This window comes from Monodelphis domestica, chromosome 1, assembly GCF_027887165.1.
Source record: "Monodelphis domestica isolate mMonDom1 chromosome 1, mMonDom1.pri, whole genome shotgun sequence".
Lineage (NCBI taxonomy): Eukaryota > Metazoa > Chordata > Mammalia > Didelphimorphia > Didelphidae > Monodelphis > Monodelphis domestica.
The window spans coordinates 293,205,741-293,224,313 of NC_077227.1; the positions used below are offsets into that span (position 1 = coordinate 293,205,741).

At 37.6% G+C, this 18,573-nt stretch overlaps 1 protein-coding gene across 4 annotated transcripts in view; it reads left to right on the forward strand.

The window, feature by feature from the left end:
* Positions 1-288: 288 nt before the first annotated feature.
* The window catches only part of DDHD1 (DDHD domain containing 1), a 184,916-nt gene continuing 166,631 nt past the window's right edge, over positions 289-18,573 (forward strand). Inside the window, exon 1 of one of the 4 annotated variants that reach the window (XM_007473240.3) lies at positions 289-1,682. In XM_007473240.3, the coding sequence (XP_007473302.1) occupies positions 854-1,682 (829 nt within the window). In that variant the 5' untranslated portion in view covers positions 289-853. The remainder of the gene's footprint in view (positions 1,683-18,573) is intronic. The other 3 variants (XM_003339498.4, XM_007473239.3, XM_003339497.4) reach the window with 3 other exon arrangements.

The following is an 18,573-nucleotide window of genomic DNA, read 5'->3' on the forward strand; positions in this document are numbered from 1 at the left end:
TCTAGTTTTAAAGAAATTCTGGTTCCCCATATTAATAGGTTGTTAACTTAATTGGGGGATATACCATACATACATTAAAAATAAATTATTATATGACATATTAGAGAAATTATGAAACCAATGGTGAAAATAACTAGTTTCAAATCTACTTTCAGAAATGAAACTGAACTGAATTGAATTCCAGGGCCGGGATAGGGTGTCTTCAAGCTAAGTGAAGAAGATTCACAGGCACTTGGAACTCTGGATGAAGGAGTGTTCTAGTGTGGCTAGTGGGTTTTGGAACCTATCTCTAGAAAAGAATCAAATGTTTTGTTCCCTACAAGGACAGCTTTATTTCATCCTATTGAGCTACAGCAGTGCTGACAAAATTTAATTCTTTCTACAACCACTTCCTTCACCATTTGAGATAAAAGTCTCTCCGGGAGCATGGGGAAGAGTGAAGGAAACAAGGCCTTAGTGACGGAAGAGAATGGAAGAGAGAGTGGTGTTGGTAGTCATGGTGACTAATCAGGTCAGATTGAGCCGAGGACTAGACCCAGCAAACCGCGCTGGTCCGCCTAGCAAGTAGAGGCGGAGCTTCTAGGAGCCTTCGGGTCGGGTGGGGCGGGGCGGGGGGGGGGCCTGGTCAGAGCACCTCCCCCACGACGTGGTCTGCGTGATAATGGGGCTTCGGCTAGAACGTGGCCTCTGCTGTCTAGGCCCCTTCTTGGCTCGGAGAGGCGGAGCTGCTTCTGCTTTCCCGATCTGGATTTCAAAATTATAAAATTCCAGGTGGAAAGGGGTTGGTGTTGAATGTGTTGGGGAAACGCTGGGAATCGGGGCGCAGTATAGGGTGAGGCAGTGTCTTGGCAACATGAATTACTCCGGCCAAGGCTCCCCACTGAGCCCGGAGCCTAACGGCCGGGGCGGCAGAAGCGCCTGGGAACTCGACCCCGATGCGGTTTACAGTAGCGTTTGCTGCTACGAGCATCTCCCCGGAGGGGACCCGACGGATGCCGAGGTGACCTTGGCCCTGCTGGGCGGGGACCCGGGGCTACCCTTAGCACAAGGCATGGAAGAGCATAGCCACCATTTGACTCTAGATTCAGACGAGACCTACGACTTCAGTTCTGCAGAGTCAGGCTCCTCCCTGCGCTACTACAGCGAGGGTGACAGCGGCGGCGGCGGCGGCGGCGGCGGCGGAGGCAGCAGCTCTTCTTCCCTGCTGATTCCGCCGCCCACCCAGCCGTCCTCTCTTCACTCGTCGATCTCTGGCAGTGCAGTGGCTACGACTGCAGATTCGGGGGAAAGAAAACGAACCCGCTCGGGCTGCCCAGCTTCCCGGCATCGTTACGAAGTGGTGGCCGAATTGGGGCCCGAGGAAGTCCGCTGGTTTTATAAGGAAGATAAGAAGACCTGGAAGCCCTTCATTGGCTATGACTCTCTCCGCATTGAGCTGGCCTTCCGGACCCTGATTCAGGTGACTGACAACCGGCCGCGGCCCCTGAGAGGAGACCCCACCCCAGCCTCGAGCTCTGAGGAAGAGGACGAAGACGAAGAGCGCCCTCGCGTCTGCTCTCGGAGTTCGATGCGGAATGAGCCGCAGCTTGAGGAGCTGCTCCATATCGAGCCGGTGTGCGTCCGAGGCGGGCTCTACGAGGTGGATGTTGCGCATGGAGAGTGCTACCCTGTCTACTGGAATCGTGAGTACCCATGCAAGGGATAGGGAGAGAGGGGCGTGGACCCCCTTTCCTATCTAGCAAGCGTTTATTAAGCATATAATGTGTTCGAGGCATTGTACCAGCCGCTGAGGATACGGTAACAAAAGAATTTCTTACTGACTCCACCATTCCAGTCCAGTCCAGACAGCGAAGAAAAAAAAAAGAGGGCGCTGCTTATACCTTGGAGGGGGTACTATGGAGTAGGTAAAAGTTTTAACTTTGATTCTCTTGTAACTGGAAAAAATAGGAGTTCAGGTTTGATTAAGATACCAGACACAATGTGCTTTTCTTCTCTGTGAAAAGAAGTAGGTGAAAAATACCCCAAAAGTCTCCTCCAAAACATAACACAGTCTCCCTTTCCATTAGCCGCTCACTTGGAGATAACAGTGTAATCAATTTTACTATCCAGATGTTAAATTCTTTGATCCCGACTGCTTTTTCCACTCCATCTGATGTACCTGAAGTAACAGTGATTTAGCAGTATGTTTTACTGAGTGGAAGGATTTCAGTGATTTGTAAAATAATCTTCAATAATTGTATATCTTAAGAAAGTAAGTGTATGATGTTGGGTAATTAGATTCAGCATTCTTTTGTTAATGGTTTATGTGCCAGGTCCTGTGCAGAAATACTAGAGGGAAAAGTCAGTTCCTGCCCTCTAGGGTCATACATTGTAATATGGAATACAGCATACAAATATATTCAAAACAAACTGTAAAAGGTAAATAGATAATTAAAAAATTAATAGGAATTGGTGATGGCTTCCAATAGATGACGGGATTTTAGATTAGATTTAAAGGAAGACCAAATTTAGGAATTGAGGGTTTGTGTTTCAGAGATGGCAGATATCTAAGGGAAAATTCCCAGAGCCTAGATGGTGTGTCTAATTAGAATTTTAGGGGAATCACTTTAGTGGCTGAATGAAGAATGGATTAGAGTAGGGAAAGATTTGAGGGAAACAGACCTACCAACTAGATAAAGTAGGGCCCATTATCTGTGGAGCACATGCATTCCAGGTCATCTGTGGATTTAATGTGAATACATGCCGACCTCATTTAGATATGCTCTGTCTCCTGTCCTGCTCAGTGCTCCCCAGCCTCTCATCCCAACCCCCTCCACACATACACACACACAAAATTGAAAGCATTACAAAATGAAAGCAGAAGAAACCTCCCCTGGTACAGACTGGTGGAACTCCAACCCATTTTCAGGCTTGAGGGCTTTGAGATTGAGGATAGATAACCAAATCCTGAGATATCATAACTGTTTATAGGGGAACCCTATTATACTGCAATAATCCAGGCATGAGGTGATGAGGGCCTGCTCTAGAGTGGTAACAGTGTCAGAGGAGAAAAGGGGTCATATTGGAGGAGAGATACTGAAAAGGTGAAATCAACAGCTTGGATGGGGGTTTGAGAGATGTTGAGGATGAGGATTGTTGGGTTATGAGTTAAGAGAGGAGGAGTATAGTGTTGCTTATGGGTAGGGTGTGGAGGCAGTATGAGGGCTTAGAGGGAAAGATGAGTTCTCCTTCAGACATTTAACTGTCTACTAGACTTCTAGTTCAAAGTATCCAAGAAGACAGTTGGAGATGTGAAATTGGAAGTCAGAATAGAGATTAAGTCCAGAAATGTAGATTTGAGTATCATCAATGAACTATTAGAGACTGAAAATCATTTAAAGAGTGAGGATGACAGAGAGGCAATCTATGAGTTAGTTGCCTCCCATTACATTTCTATTAAGATCAGAAATAAAAGAGGAAGTGTGTGTGTGTAAAAATTGAATTCCAAGCAAATATATTCCAACAAGTTTGGAGGATTGATTCATTTTTTTTAACAGCCTAAAAATTGCTTTCCTTTCACGGCAGACTTCACCTTTTGCTCTTTTCATATCCCCAGTGCCTTACACAAAGTTGACAATTAATAAATATTTTTATTGATTGATTGACTTGTGGGTATGTTTAGTCTAGTACTGCTGGTCTTCATGCCTTTGTTTTTTATTTGTTGTCATTTCTACTACCTCATAATGTATCAAGATGGAACCTATAATGCTGAGATTTTAGATTTTAAATGTGCTGGCCCCATAATCGATGGGGAAAGTAGTGGTTTTGGTTTTAGTAGTCATATTTTCCTCTTTTTTTTATTTGTTGTCTTCCATCCGTTATCATCCCCTCGATAGTTTGGCTTAATTGGTACATAATTTCCCAGCTTGTTTTTTCTTTCCATCTCTTGCTGTTTTATGAAGCAATACTGTTTATCATGATGATCATCTTATAAAACTAATTCAAATTAATTTATTTAAGTGCTGCCCTTGGTTGCCATATTTTTCCATTTGGAAGGAAGAGACATTTAAACTTTTTAGGAAATGGTAATAATCTTTTTTATTACAATAATTATACATAGTATAATCATTATACTCTATTTGATTTGTTTCTGATATTTTAAGCACCAATGAATTGTCTGAATATTGCATATCATCTTTTTCTCTTATTTTTATTCTAATTCAATACTAAGCTTGATCTTTGTTTTAACAAATTGATGGTCTGGCAATATATAGACCTGATTAGGAAATAACTCCTTACATATAGGAAATCATGTCTGTTGACATATTAGGGTTTTGGGGGGGCCAGGGCTGGGGAGGGGTGTGGCCTGGTGGTAGTGGTGTTAATGGTAATGTTACTAAGCTTGACATAATTAATGCCTCTAGACTCTGTTCTTGAAGAAAGCTAATCAAGGAAATCACTCTGCTAAGACACCAGGGTCCACTATAGGTGTGTTACCAGTCTCATCCCGGGCCCTTCTCTCTAATAGATAATCTACATCACTTTCTTGGTTCTCCTACCAGCCTGATTGTTCCTAAGCATCTTGCTAGTTTTAGGAAACAAAGAGAAGTTTATGATTAAAATTATGTTGATACTGATTTTGGTTAAGAAATTTCTTGAAAAGTAGATCTTAATACAATTTAACAGTCACTAAAATTTGCATTGCCAGTAGTTGGATCAGATGGTGAGGGCTAACTCAAACAGAAGGAATCTAATTTTATTACTATGAAGGTCATAAAATTATGGATTTTTATTACACTAAAGAATTTATATTTCTTATACTTTTTTGCTGTTCTTTACTTTTGTCTGAACCAGATACCTGCTTTGAAAAACTGCCAATAACAAACCAAAGGGAAATTTTTAAAAATCTGAGTATTTTAGCTTTTCTAACCTTTCAGTTTAGTGTCAGAACATGCTTAGTCCCATTAAAAACAATTTTGACATTTAGATTTTTTTACTTCAAAAACTTTCACTTCATTTATCTCACTTCCATTATTTCAATTTTAATTCTCAAGAGGATAAAATTCCAAGTATTTTATCCTTCTGCAAAAGTCATAGATGACATGTGACTTCTGTGCCTAAACTAGATTGCAATAAATGAATTCACCCAAGAGAGGTTTTACCCTTCTATTATAACAATAGACAGACTTGGGACAGGATTCATAAAAGGGTAGGCAAATTTGTATTACAAACAGGTTATCTCTGGCCAAACATAATCTGTTTCTAACCATGCTCAAATAAATTAGATATTTCTCTTGTATAATCTGATTTCATTATAAAAACATATATCCCCCACACAAGTGTTAGTGTTACAAACAAATAACAAATCAAGAGGTCATTTAGAAATAACAAAAGATGAAACAAATCATTTTTCTCCAATATAAGTGATTGCACACAGTTCTGACTCAAAACCAAAAAAACTTTTCTAGTATAGTCTTAGGAAACGGTGGAACTAAAATCCTGGTTTAGATGTTCTTAGATTATTGCCTAATTGTATCACTTTTAAGATACTGAAAGGATTTTAAATAATTAATGACAGATACCAAAGCCCAATACTTACCTATTTGATTGTGTCCAAGGGTATCAAAAAAATTACAATTTTAGGTAGAATGGCTATGATCTCATATACCTTAGCTTAGATATTACAGCTTTAAACTCTAGCAAATAAAGATTTAATATAGTTTTCATATATTTCACTGATCAAATTCCTTGGTTAAGCAGAATTTGCTATTAGAGGAAAATGTAGGAACAAAATGCACACAGCATTAAAAGAAGTCTTACCTGCACAGAATGCTTTGTTTGGCTTCTGGTAAGAACCAAGGCCAAGTTCCTCAGAGTGTCTTATTTCCATTTTTAGTGTGCCAAAGCCAGACTGTGACAAGGAAATCACTTTAAAAGACTGATATATATTAATTTAAGGTCGCCAAGGAATTCAGCTATGTAATTCCTAAATGAAAACTCAAGTCAGCAGTCAACCTTTTATGGAGTTTAATTACAAACAGGAGGAAGAAAAGTATTAGAGAGAGAGAGAGAGAGAGAGAGAGAGAGAGAGAGAGAGAGAGAGAGAGAGGAATAGGGCTTAAATACCCCCTCTGTTTAGGCTGGGCCAAAAGGCCCAAGCCTTAGATAGCTGAGGCAAAGAAAAGAGATCAGTCCCTATCACTCACGTGACCAAAATGGAGAAACAGTCTCAGGGGCCTCCACCTCCAGCTTCCTTCAGAACAAGCTTCTCAGAGCAAAAACTCTCCAACCTCCTAGTCCTCAGACCCGGCTATCTTTAAGGAAACCATCCAAGTTCCCTCCCCTCAGTTCTCACATCTACCAATCACTGTCCATGTCTTCCCTGTGCCAATGGTGGCTCTAGCTTAACCCAGGACCGCCCAGAGGTCTGTGGCTTTGCACATGTCTGTTGAAGGTCATATTCTCAAATAATTAAATCTTGATCCTTTGCTGCAGCCCTTCCTAAATCCTGTTACCCTGAGCAGGGTGGAGATTGGAAGTTCCAAGACCTGGTTCTGTCATTCCAAGTATCTCTATTGTATCAATTCTAAAATCAATCATGACTCAAAGAACTTCCTGTTCTATGCTTAAGCATAGGTCAAAACCCTTTCCATTGTTCAGCAAAAGGTTTCTGTCCTAAAGTAATCTTAAGTAGGGAGGAGAAAGACCCTCTCATGCCAAGGGGGTTAACATTCCAATAGACTATCAGTAGGAAATTTTTCAAATATGAAATTTCCCAATGGTAAAATTTCCAACATTCATAAGTCTAAGAAGTTTTAAGGTTTACAAGACCCAGGATTCAAGAACAGGATCCTTGTTCTCAATAGGATTTAAAACATTCCTGTTTGCAATACGATCCAAGGAATTCCCACTTTTACCTTTGTGAGGTTGAGATTGTTTCCTCTTCCTTAGACCACGTTGTAGTTCCCTTTAAGGAAGGAGTATAATAGCATTATATGTGAAGAGTTAGACTCTCTAAATTCCAAAACTTTACTCTAGGAATATGTTAAAAGTACCAAAGCTTTTCCTCCAAAGCAAAAGCATCATTTACAGAGTAGGACCAGATTATTTTCTTCATACTTCAATTTCAGAGTATACTACTCATCTCTCATAAGAATCTAAACTTTCAGAGTGAATAGTAGATTCAGAAAGGCATCTCCTCTATATCCCAGTTAATAACACAGTTGCATGATTTTCCAAATGATTTAAAATAAAAATCACATATGTTTTAAATACTCAGTATCACACATTTAAAATCTGAAATATACTATCAGTTGAAAATAATTCAATGACAAAATATTTCTGAATTTCCTTTCACATTTTACCAAACATAGGTAATGTTTCAATATGTAATATAGAGAAGACAACTTCATAATTCACAAACAGTTCCATAAGAAAAACATTCTTATTTACCTCTCTCCTCCATACTTCTCTCCCTCTAGTCAGGGAGAAGTAATATGAGGAAAAGAGGGTAACAGGGTCACTTGCTGTTATAAATTCAAAGCAAACAAGGAGATTTAGAGATATCTCTTCAATTTTCTCCTTTTAAAAATATCCAATTGATACAATAACTTGTATATTGTACAATATACTATACAATAACTAATCAGAATGTTATAGCCAAACTATAATTTCTTTTTTAAAAATTTAGTTCATAATTTTAAAAACATCCAAATTAAAGAGAAATAACTTTTCAACATTATATTTTATTAGGAATAGAAGGGCCTTTCCTAAAAATAATAAACACTATATATCTAAAACTATCAGCAAACATCATCTGCAATGGGGATAAACTAGAAGCATTCCCAGTAAGATCAGGAGTGAAACAAGGATGCCCATTATCACCTCTATTATTTAACATTGTACTAGAAACACAAGCGTAGTGATTAGAGAAGAAAAAGGAATTGAAGGTATTAAAATAGGCAATGAGGAGACCAAGCTCTTACTCTTTGTAGATGATATGATGGTCTACTTAAAGAATCCTAGAGAATCAACCAAAAAGCTAGTCGAAATAATCAACAACTTTTGCAAAGTTGCAGGATACAAAATAAACCCGCATAAGTCATCAGCATTTCTATACATCTCCAACATAGTTCAGCAGCAAAAACTAGAAAGAGAAATCCCATTAAAAATCATCTTAGACAAAATAAAATACCTAGAAATCTATCACCTGAGACAAACACAGGAACTATATGAATACAACTACAAGACACTCTCCACACAATTAAAACTAGATCTAAACAATTGGAAAAACATTAATTGCTCACGGATAGGATGAACTAACATAATAATAATGACTATTCTACCCAAATTAATTTACTTATTCAGTGCCATACCCATTGAACTACCAAAAATCTTTTTTTACTGAATTAGAAAAAACCATAACAAAGTTAATTTGAAAGGACAAAAGATCAAGGATATCCAGGGAAACCATGAAAAAAAAAATGCAAAGGAAGGAGGTCTTGCAGTCACAGATCTCAAATTACTATAAAGCAGTAGTCATCAAAACAATTTGGTACTGGCAAAGACAGAGAGGATGACCAGTGGAATAGACTTGGGGTAAGTGACCTCAGCAAGACAGTCTATGATAAACCCAAAGATCCAAGCTTTTGGGACCACTATTTGATAAAAACTGCTGGGAAAAATGGAAGACAGTATGGGAGAGATTAGGTTTGGATCAACATCTCACACCCCACACCAAGATAAACTCAGAATGGGTGAATGAATTGAATATAAAGAAGGAAACTATAAGCAAATTAGGTGAACACAGAATAGTATACATGTCAGATCTTTGGGAAAGGAAAGACTTTGAAACCAAGCAAGAGCTAGAAAAAGAAAAATCACAAAATGTAAAATCAATAATTTTGATTACATCAAATTGAAAAGTTTTTGTATAAACAAAACCAATGCAACCAAAATTAGAAGGGAAGCAACCAATTGGGAAACAATCTTCATAACAAAAACCTCTGACAAAGGTCTAATTACTCAAATTTATAAAGAGCTAAACCAATTGTACAAAAAATCAAGCCATTCTCCAATTGATAAATGGGCAAGGGGCAATTTTCAGTCAAAGAAATCAAAACCATTAATAATCACATGAAAAAGTGCTCTAAATCTCTTATAATCAGAGAAATGCAAATCAAAACAACTCTGAGGTATCACCTCACACCTAGCAGATTGGCTAACATGACAGCAAAGGAAAGTAATGAATGTTGGAGGGGATGTGGCAAAGTTGGGTCATTAATTCATTGCTGGTGGAGTTGTGAATTGATCCAACCATTCTGGAGGGCAATTTGGAACTATGCCAAAAGGGCTGTAAAAGACTGTCTGCCCTTTGATCCAGCCATAGCACTGCTGGGTTTGTACCCCAAAGAGATAATAAGGAAAAAGACATGTACAAGAATATTCATAGCTACACTCTTTGTGATGGCAAAAAAATTGGAAAATGAGGGGCTGTCTTTCAATTGGGGAATGGCTGAACAAATTGTGGTATATGTTGGTGATGGAATACTATTGTGCTCAAAAGAATAATAAAGTGAAGGAATTCCATGGGAACTGGAATGACCTCCAGGAATTGATGCAGAGTGAAAGAAGCAGAACCAGGAGAACATTGTACACAGAGACTGATACATTGTGGTACAATCAAATGCAATGGACTTCTCCATTAGTGGCAATGCAGTGATCTTGAACAACTTGGAGCGATCTACGAGAAAAACCACTATCCACATTCAGAGGAAATACTGTGGGAGTAGAAACACAGAAGAAAAAACAACTTCTTCAATATATGGGTCGAAGGGATATGGTTGGGGGATGTAGTCTCTTAATGAACATCCTAATGCAAACACCAACAACATGGAAATAGGTTTTGATCAAGGACAGATATAATACCCAATGAAATTGCACATCGGCTGTGGGAAGGGTGGGTGGAGGGGAGGGAGGGAAATAATACAATTCCTGTAACCAAGGAATAATGTTCTAAATTGACTAAATAAATTAAAATTAAAAAAAAATAAGAATAGAAAACCTATTTTATAATAGTTTACCACATTGTATCTTAGCATAAACAGTGTTTAAGAATTTTAAATATGAAACAAAAATTATTACCATATTTTTAAACCTCTTATACAGACTTGCTCCAGCATATTTAATATTCTGTATAACATTATCCAATATCAAGAAAGTAAATTCCATAAGATAATGATATTTCATTAAAGAAATAACAAGCAGTATATTTATCATTATTGTTTACATTGAGTCTTAATTTAATAAAACTATTCTACACTCAATAAAAAATACTTTTAACTGTCAATGAGGCTACACCATTTCAGTATTTACTCAAATCTAGATTCACCCACACCTATAACCTCATTCTAATTTCCATAAAAAGAGCTGGGCCAATGTTTGTCCTGTTAATCATCTCCCAAAAGCTCTCAGATTTATTTCATATGAGGAGTCACGTCCTCTTCCCTCCTGGCTGGCTTAAGGAATTCTTATTTCAGACTGGGTGTGTGGCCCACTTGAAGTCCCTGCAAGGAGGGAGAGGAAGTTGCAAAAATTATTCTTAAAAATAGATGCAAACATTAATCTCTCATTCTTTTTTTTTGTGAAAGAAGTATGGTTTTGTTACCCCAACCTTAGAGAGAGAAAACAGAGAAAATTATAGAACAATTTCAGTAATTAAATATATCCAGAAAATAATTCACTGTGGTGTAAAGTTCAATTCATATCAGGAATTTGATCATTCAACAGAGGAAAAATATTGGCATAATTAGTAATAAAGATAAAAGCAATGTAATTATTTCAGCAGATGCAAAAGAAGCCTTTGATAAAGCGTAACCCATTATATTATAAACTTGAAAAAGTGGGGGCAGCAGGGTAGCTCAAGTGGATTGAGAGCTAGTCCTGGAGATAGGAAGTCCTCTGTTCAAATTTGACCTCTGATACTGTGACCCTAGGTGAATCACTTAACCCCCATTTGCCTTGCCCTTACCTCTCTTCTGCCTTAAAATCGTTGATTGTAAGACAGAATATAAGGGTTTAAAAAAACAACCTAAAAAAGTGTAGCCATGAATGAACCTGGAATAAACCAGAGCTGACTTAGCTCAGGTTAAAGATTTGAATGAAACAAGACACTGATATGTTCCACCAGTTAACAAAAAGTAGGTTCACATATCCACAGCAGGGAAAAGACTGAGAGCAGGGAGGTTGCAGTTGATTCAGTTTCAGCTTTCAAAGGAGTTCTAGCCTCATGAGTTTTAGATGTTTTTATACTCTGAAGACCAGGAAGTTTCTCACTAAACAATGACTATAACCTGTGTAGGACTAGGTGTTAGTTTAATTACTCCCACCTAAGATCTTTCAAAAATGTGGTCAGTAGGATATAGTTAAAACTAAGAGCTGGTATCATTTGCAATGGAGAATACTGGAAGATTTCCCAGTATAAACTAGCAAAACAAGGATACTTTCTTTTTCCAGTTCAGAAAATGCTTGTCCTGGCAATATGACAACAAAATCAAACAAAAACAAAATGTGGACAAAGAGGAGGCAGAATTATTCCTATTTCAGATTATATGTAGTTTACTTAAACTAGAAATAACTAATTAGAACAATTATCTTTAATAAAGTAGCAGGATACAATCTGCCAAATCATCACAGTTTTTACAATATCCTATTAAAATTAAAATTAGATCTCAATAATAAAAATATTATATTTAGGAGATTTATTAATGATCGTTAGAAATTAAGGAATAAAGAGGGTACAAAATAAAGACCATTTGCCCATGGCTGATCAGGCAGTTCAAATGCCTGCCTTACCAACACCAAGCTCAGGACAGGAACTAAAGAGGCGGGACCTTCCATGTCCCCACCTAATATCCCCTGTCTACAGGAAGTATGTAATTACAGGAAGTTGGTGGGCTCCTGGGAAATGTAGTTCTTTTTTAGGGTAATCGATTTTTTAATTATGCATTCCCCCCGAGATCCGTGGAAGACTGATCTCTCCAATGGATCTTGTAAACATAACCAGATTTGAAATCACATTAATTTGGAGATAAAAGGAAAAGAACAAAACCAATGATTGCTAGGCTCATTGAAAAAGCCAGTTAGAGGGCAGTCCCCTTTGGCATAAGAGTATACATACCAAACAAATGCATTCAAACCCCACACAGTTCAAATCACCACATCCCAAAGGTTACTCTGGATCTTCTGGTGCAGCATGTGGTCTCTGCAGGCATCTTAAAAATGCCTTCTCCAAACAGTTCACTTTCTGGATTTGGAGAGGTAGGGTGTTTCTTATCCTAAAATTACTCTAAAAAAGAATTTAAACTTTGCAGTTTATAATAATAATAATAATAATACATTCCCCCCTGAAGAGGGTGTTGGAAAACACAGGGATCACTTAGAAATGCATGGCTGAGTTATAAGGTATATGAATCAATTGTCAAGAGAAATAAAAAAAAAATAAAAAAATCCAAATAAAAGAGAAAATAATTTGTGGATGAAATATAGACTGTCAAAGTCTTAGGTGTCCTTGAATCAGGGCCCAATTAAAGTGATTTAAGCAATTATGCATTTACCCAGTCAACAGTCAGGACTACAGAAAGTTTTGTCACACAATGAAAGACAGAATAGGGTCTAAATTATAGGAGCCAAATTTGAGATACTTGGTAGAATGTGAAACAAGGAGGACCTACCTTTGATATATGTCAAAACAGCCACAACCTTGAACCCCTAACAAGTTCCAAGTTCTCTTGACTTGACTCAAAATTTCATTAATCCCATTGGGATTGGTTGGTCTCTTTGATCTTGTGCTTGATTGGTACTATGCAGTTTAGCTTTGTGCTTCTTTCGTACTGTGCAGTGGCTCTTTTTGTATTTCCTTCTCCTGGAATCAGATAGAATCATTTAGAATTCCATAATTTTTTTTAAACAATCAGTGGCATCATTTTTATAGTCTAAAGCTTTTTGGGTATGTATTAATATTATAGCAAATGTGTTTTAAACTTCTATTACTGCAAAATAAAAAAAAAATCAAAGAAAATCTTTTCAATACTGTTGACATGTGCTTCAAATACAAAAAGGAGAGAAAAAATAAAACTGAAATAGTATATTACACATGCAAGCAAAAACAATAAAATGTTTTAAAAATAAAAAATATAGCTTACAATCATTGACACACTGTGTCAGTTAAGAAAAGGTAGAATACAAAGGTTTCTCACCTAAAAAATGAGATCCATTTCCTTTTCAAACTTGGCCATGATCCACTGTGAGTGCAAGCAAATGATTTTCACAAAGTAACAGTATTTATAAAAAATAATAGTACAACAGGTAATGCATAGGTAATCAAGAAATATCAAAGTCCCCAAAGATATAATAGCCCATTTAATGACAATAGCAAGCAAACCCACTATCATGTTTTACATGAACCTGCTGTATGACATTTTTAAAGCTAATGGATACTTGTCGTGGGTTTTTCAGGTATAGTAAATCTTTCAACCTTGGTTGAGATATTTTTAAACAAAATAAAATTTATTTAGGTCTAGAACTTTACTAAGAAGTCTAGATTGTTCTGGTAGAAGTAAATTAAACTGAAGAATTACAAATGAGAGATGCGCCCTCATAGGAGCCATCCAGGGGTAACATGCCCTGGGATCAACTTCCCAGCTCCTTTGATATGAGACTATTATGTCCCATCCATTCACATTTTTACAAATGTTGGGAGGTGGGGATTATAATTGTACTTCACTTTAGCTACTAAAATGTACCCTTTACCTCTTGTTACAAATAACTCCGAGGTAGGCAAAATGATCAGAGTTGTTGAAAAAAATTTTTTAAGTTATGTCTAAAGACCCCTTAAAATCAATTTGAGATATTTAGCTCATTAAATTTACCAAAAGTTGTTAACCAGGTTGACAGAGTCCGCCCATCATCTATGGACAATTTACAAAGCCAAAACAGAAGGAAAAATTGTTTTTATATTGGCTTATTCAATAATATTTGTTCAGTATAGTTGTAGGGGAAAGGTAACAGAATATATCAGTTAAAACAGAGTAGATTAAACTGATTAAGTGTAACAATAGTATTGAATACATTAATATATGAACTTAAAACAACAAAATTAAATCTTAAAGCAGATAATCAGCAAAATACAATAAAATACAGAGACTTTCATATAAAACAATGTAGTCTGAAAAGGCTTAAAATTTTCTCCTCCAGTCTCTTTAAAGTTCCTTTATCTTTCCAGATTCCTTTTGTCAGAATTTTTTGGCTCTCCCATAGTGACGGAGAATTCCTTTGGTTGAATCTTAGAGACTGGGCAGGCCCAAATGGCAAAGGGTTGTAGGGAGATGAGTTTTCTCCCCTGAATCTTAGGCAATATAAGTAAAAGAATTAGTGCACTCATTAAAAAACATTCTAAAGCTAGAAGCTATTTGAAACAGATAATGCATTGCTCTTTCATAGAATGAGCCTTGCTTGTAATTTACTTCCTGTTTGGAAGAGTAACTTCCTTCTTCCCTTCCCCGCTGAGATAACATTAATTCCCCCAGCCACATGGAGAGGGAGTTAGGAGACTAATTGTTGCCTAAGGAAAATAAGCCCCAGTTTTTACCAGTTGCCCAGAGGATGGCTTCAAGTTTGTGAGTTCCAAAGACACAGTGGCAGCTACCAGCAGTCTGGGAGCAGAGCTGGCGCTGGGGCCAGAGATCAGGAGGAGGATTTCAAGAGCAGGAGCAACTGGGACCCGAGATCAGGAGGAGGATTCAGGAGTAGGAGCAGGCACTATCAGCAACAGCAATGCCAGAGGCAGCAGCAAGGAACTGAGAAACATGGGCTCATGCAGATGGGCGAGAGAAGTGGCTTATCTCTTCTTCGCCAAGAGTACCCCCAGTTAAAAATAGCCCAGTCAGTAGGAAGGGCAACTGGGGAAAGAAAACAAACAAATATACAAACTGGCAGGAGCAGGTAGAGCTTAGGTAGAGAGTTTGGAGTCCTCTTGGAGTTTGGGGGGTGGGGTGGGCAAAAAGGCATGGCAAGAGAAACATGGCTTAAAAAAAATTACCTACTCTATCTTTAAAAAAAATTACCTACTCTATCTTAAAAAAAATTGAGAATTCTTTTCTTCAAGTGGTTGCCATCTCTATTAAAATTAGATCTCAATAATAAAAATATTATATTTTAAGAGATTTATTAATGGTCATTAGAAATCAAGGAATAAAGAGAATACAAAATAAAGACCACATGCCCATGGCTGATCGGCCAGTTCAAATGCCTGCCTTACCACCACCAAGCTTGGGATAAGATGTAAAGAGGTGGGTCCCCACCTAATATCCCCTGTCTACAGGAAATATGTGATAACAGGAAGTCCGTGGGCTCCTGGGAAATGTAGTTCTTTTTTAGGGTAACAGTTTTTCAATTATACAATACTAATATAAATCATGAAAAAGCTATAAATTCCATTGAACATAACTTCAAAATATATAAAATATCTTAGGAATCAATATATGTATTTTTAAATTTTATTTTATTTTAAGTTAATGCACACACATTTAACATTTACACAAATACATGATTGACTTTAATTAATTTAAATTTAATACATAATTGACTTTAAGGAAAAAAATTTTGTTCATTGTTTTCATTTCCTTTTCAACTTTTCTTCATTCCTGCCTGCCTTTTTGAATTGAATGGTTCAAAGTAATGTGAGATATAGACCTTTATGTATATATAAAAACTCTGCCTTTAATTTGTATACCTTTGAAATTGAGAGCCCACTTTTAATTTTGAAGGTTAGTTGATTTACAAATGTTTATTAAGAATAATATAGGTGGAGGTGGGGGTAGAGGTGGGGAAGGCAGCCCAGTGGCTCAGTAGATTGAGAGCCAGGCCCAGAGATGGGAGGTCCTATGTTCAAATCTGGTCTCAGACACTTCCTTGGTGGGTGACTCTGGGCAAGTTGCTTAATCCCCTTTGCCTAGCTCGTACCATTCTTCTGTCTTGGAACCAATATACAATATTGATTCTAAGATGGAAGTTAAGGGTTTTTAAAAAATATATAATATACTAGGAGCTGAGGACACAAATACTAAGGTGAGGCAGTCCTTGCTTTCAAGGACCTTAGCTACCTTATAAAGTATTTTGCAAATGTAAAGGTAGTGTTTTATGTACTACTTATTGCCAGAATATTTTAGGCAATAAATAGAGAGCTGGCCTTGATGTCAAGAAACTATTTCAACCTAAAAAGAGAAAGTATTTCACTTTACATTAATTTTATCCTAATGATTACAACTATGTGACATGATGAATAGAGCCTCTCCAGGCTTGGGATCATCTAGACCTGACTACGAATATAGCCTTAGGTAAATTTCATGACCTTGTACAAGTCACTTAATCTTTTTCACCTTCTAAAGGAAAATAATAATAGCACCTACTTTACTAGGTTCTTGTGAGGATCAGATACGATAATATAGCACCTACTTTACTAGGTTCTTGTGAGGATCATATACACTAATATATAAAGTGCTTTTTAAATTTAAAGGACTACATAAAATGGTAGCTAACCAAAAGCATAAATTGACCTTCAGCCTATGAGGTAACTGGGGAAGTTATTTCTCTTTTGGATACTTCATTTGCCCTTTCTAAAAAACCCAAGTTATCTTTAACCAGTAGACCTGAGTTCAAATTCTATCTTGGACATTTAGTTGTGTGACTTTGAGCACATCACTTCTCAGTGATTTGGGTAACTAATGGTTCCATATTAATAGAGTTTCCTCTTGGCAAGTTCTCATCACAAATGAAATTAGAAGTTCAGAACAAAAAGAAAGGTAGATAGATAGTGTCAGATGAATGTTAGTTATCATTATCACTGTAATATATTCAGTCACCTGTGTGCCAGGAATTATGCTAAAGTGCAAGGCAATTCCTGATCTCAGGATGCTCACAGTCTAATGATGGAGACAACATGCAAACCTCTGTACAAACAAGCTGTGTACAGACTAAACTGGAAATAATTAACAGGTGGAAGATGCTGGAATTAAGAGGGACTAGGAAAAGGTTTCCTGAGGATGTTTATCAGGGACTTGAAGGAAGGCAGGGAAGCCAGGAGGCAGAGATGAAGCAGGAGAGTATTTTAAATATGAGAGAAAGCCGGTGGAAAAGCTCAGAGTTGGGAGATATGGAGCATCTTTTTTGAAAAACAGTAAAAAGGTGAGTGTCATTGATAATGTAGACTGTAAATTATCAGAAGACTGGGAAGATGTGTGGAGAAAGGGCTGATTATGAAGGGTTTTGAATGCCAAACAGGATTTTATATGTGAGCCTGGAGATGATCATCTGGAGATTGACAATTTACAGAGCAGGAGTGGATCAGACCTGTGCATTAGGAAAATAACTGACAGCTCAGTGGGCTTTGGACTAGTGTGGGAAATAGGCGCATGGCAGGCAAACCAAACAGTAGGCTTGAGGTGATATGGACCTGTTATCGGGATGATGGCTATATCAGAAAAGAGAAGAGGGCATATTCAAGAGATATTTATGAAAGTAAACTTGACAGGCCTTGATCAGACAGGAAATGTTGTGACCTGCACAACATAATTAGTTGTGGATCTTTTAATCTGTGGAGGGAAAACACTGACACAAAAACATAAAGCAGGGAAAAAGTGAGAGTAAAGACAGAAGAGAAAACACATATATACACACACACTCCTCCCTCCTCCCTCCTCTTCCTCCCCCCCCCAACTTCTTCCTTCTATAGGGGTGGCTGAGAGGTTTGTATTTAAATGCAAATTAAGCAACTTGCAATACAAATAGATCAGGGGTCCCCAAACTTTTTATGCAGGGGACCAGTTCACTATCCCTCAGACCATTGGAGGGCCAGACTATAAAAACCTAACCCTAACCGGGCAGCATTATATGCAGTGTGGAATCCCCTCCCCCAGATCACTGCTTACCATGCTGAAGTCTTCCATTGTGCTGCCATATAATCCTTCTAAGGAGCCACACAAAGGATTATGTCACTGGAAGTAGTACTGTTATGTAAGAGGCGCCTTACTTTGTGGCACTGCCACATACAGTGCTCCTCTCATCTGACCACTAATGAAAGAGATGCCCCTTCTGGAAGAGCAGTGGGGGTCGGATACATGGCCTCAGGGGGCCACAGTTTGGGGACCCCTATAATAGATGAAAGTAACAACATCTGTTTCCAGATAGATAATAAAGGATTCTTGGGAAAATATGTTCTTACCTCAGTTTACTGATTCTACATGTGAGGTATAATCTGTAGACCAGTTTCCTACAGTTTATGCCATTGTACCTCTTTCATCAATCTTCCTTGTATTGGAATTTATCTATAGGATTTCTTTCCGGTTATTACAGATGTGTGACATCTACTTACTACATGACCTTTGGAAAGCTGGTAGATAAGCAATCTCCTTGCTCAGCTGGTGACTGAGAGGATGTCTCTCTGTAGAAAGAGTTAAAATAAATTTGTTGCTTGCCTTGATACTTTAGTTCCAAATCAATTCTTTTATTGAAGGATTCAGTACATATCAAGCTTGTGAA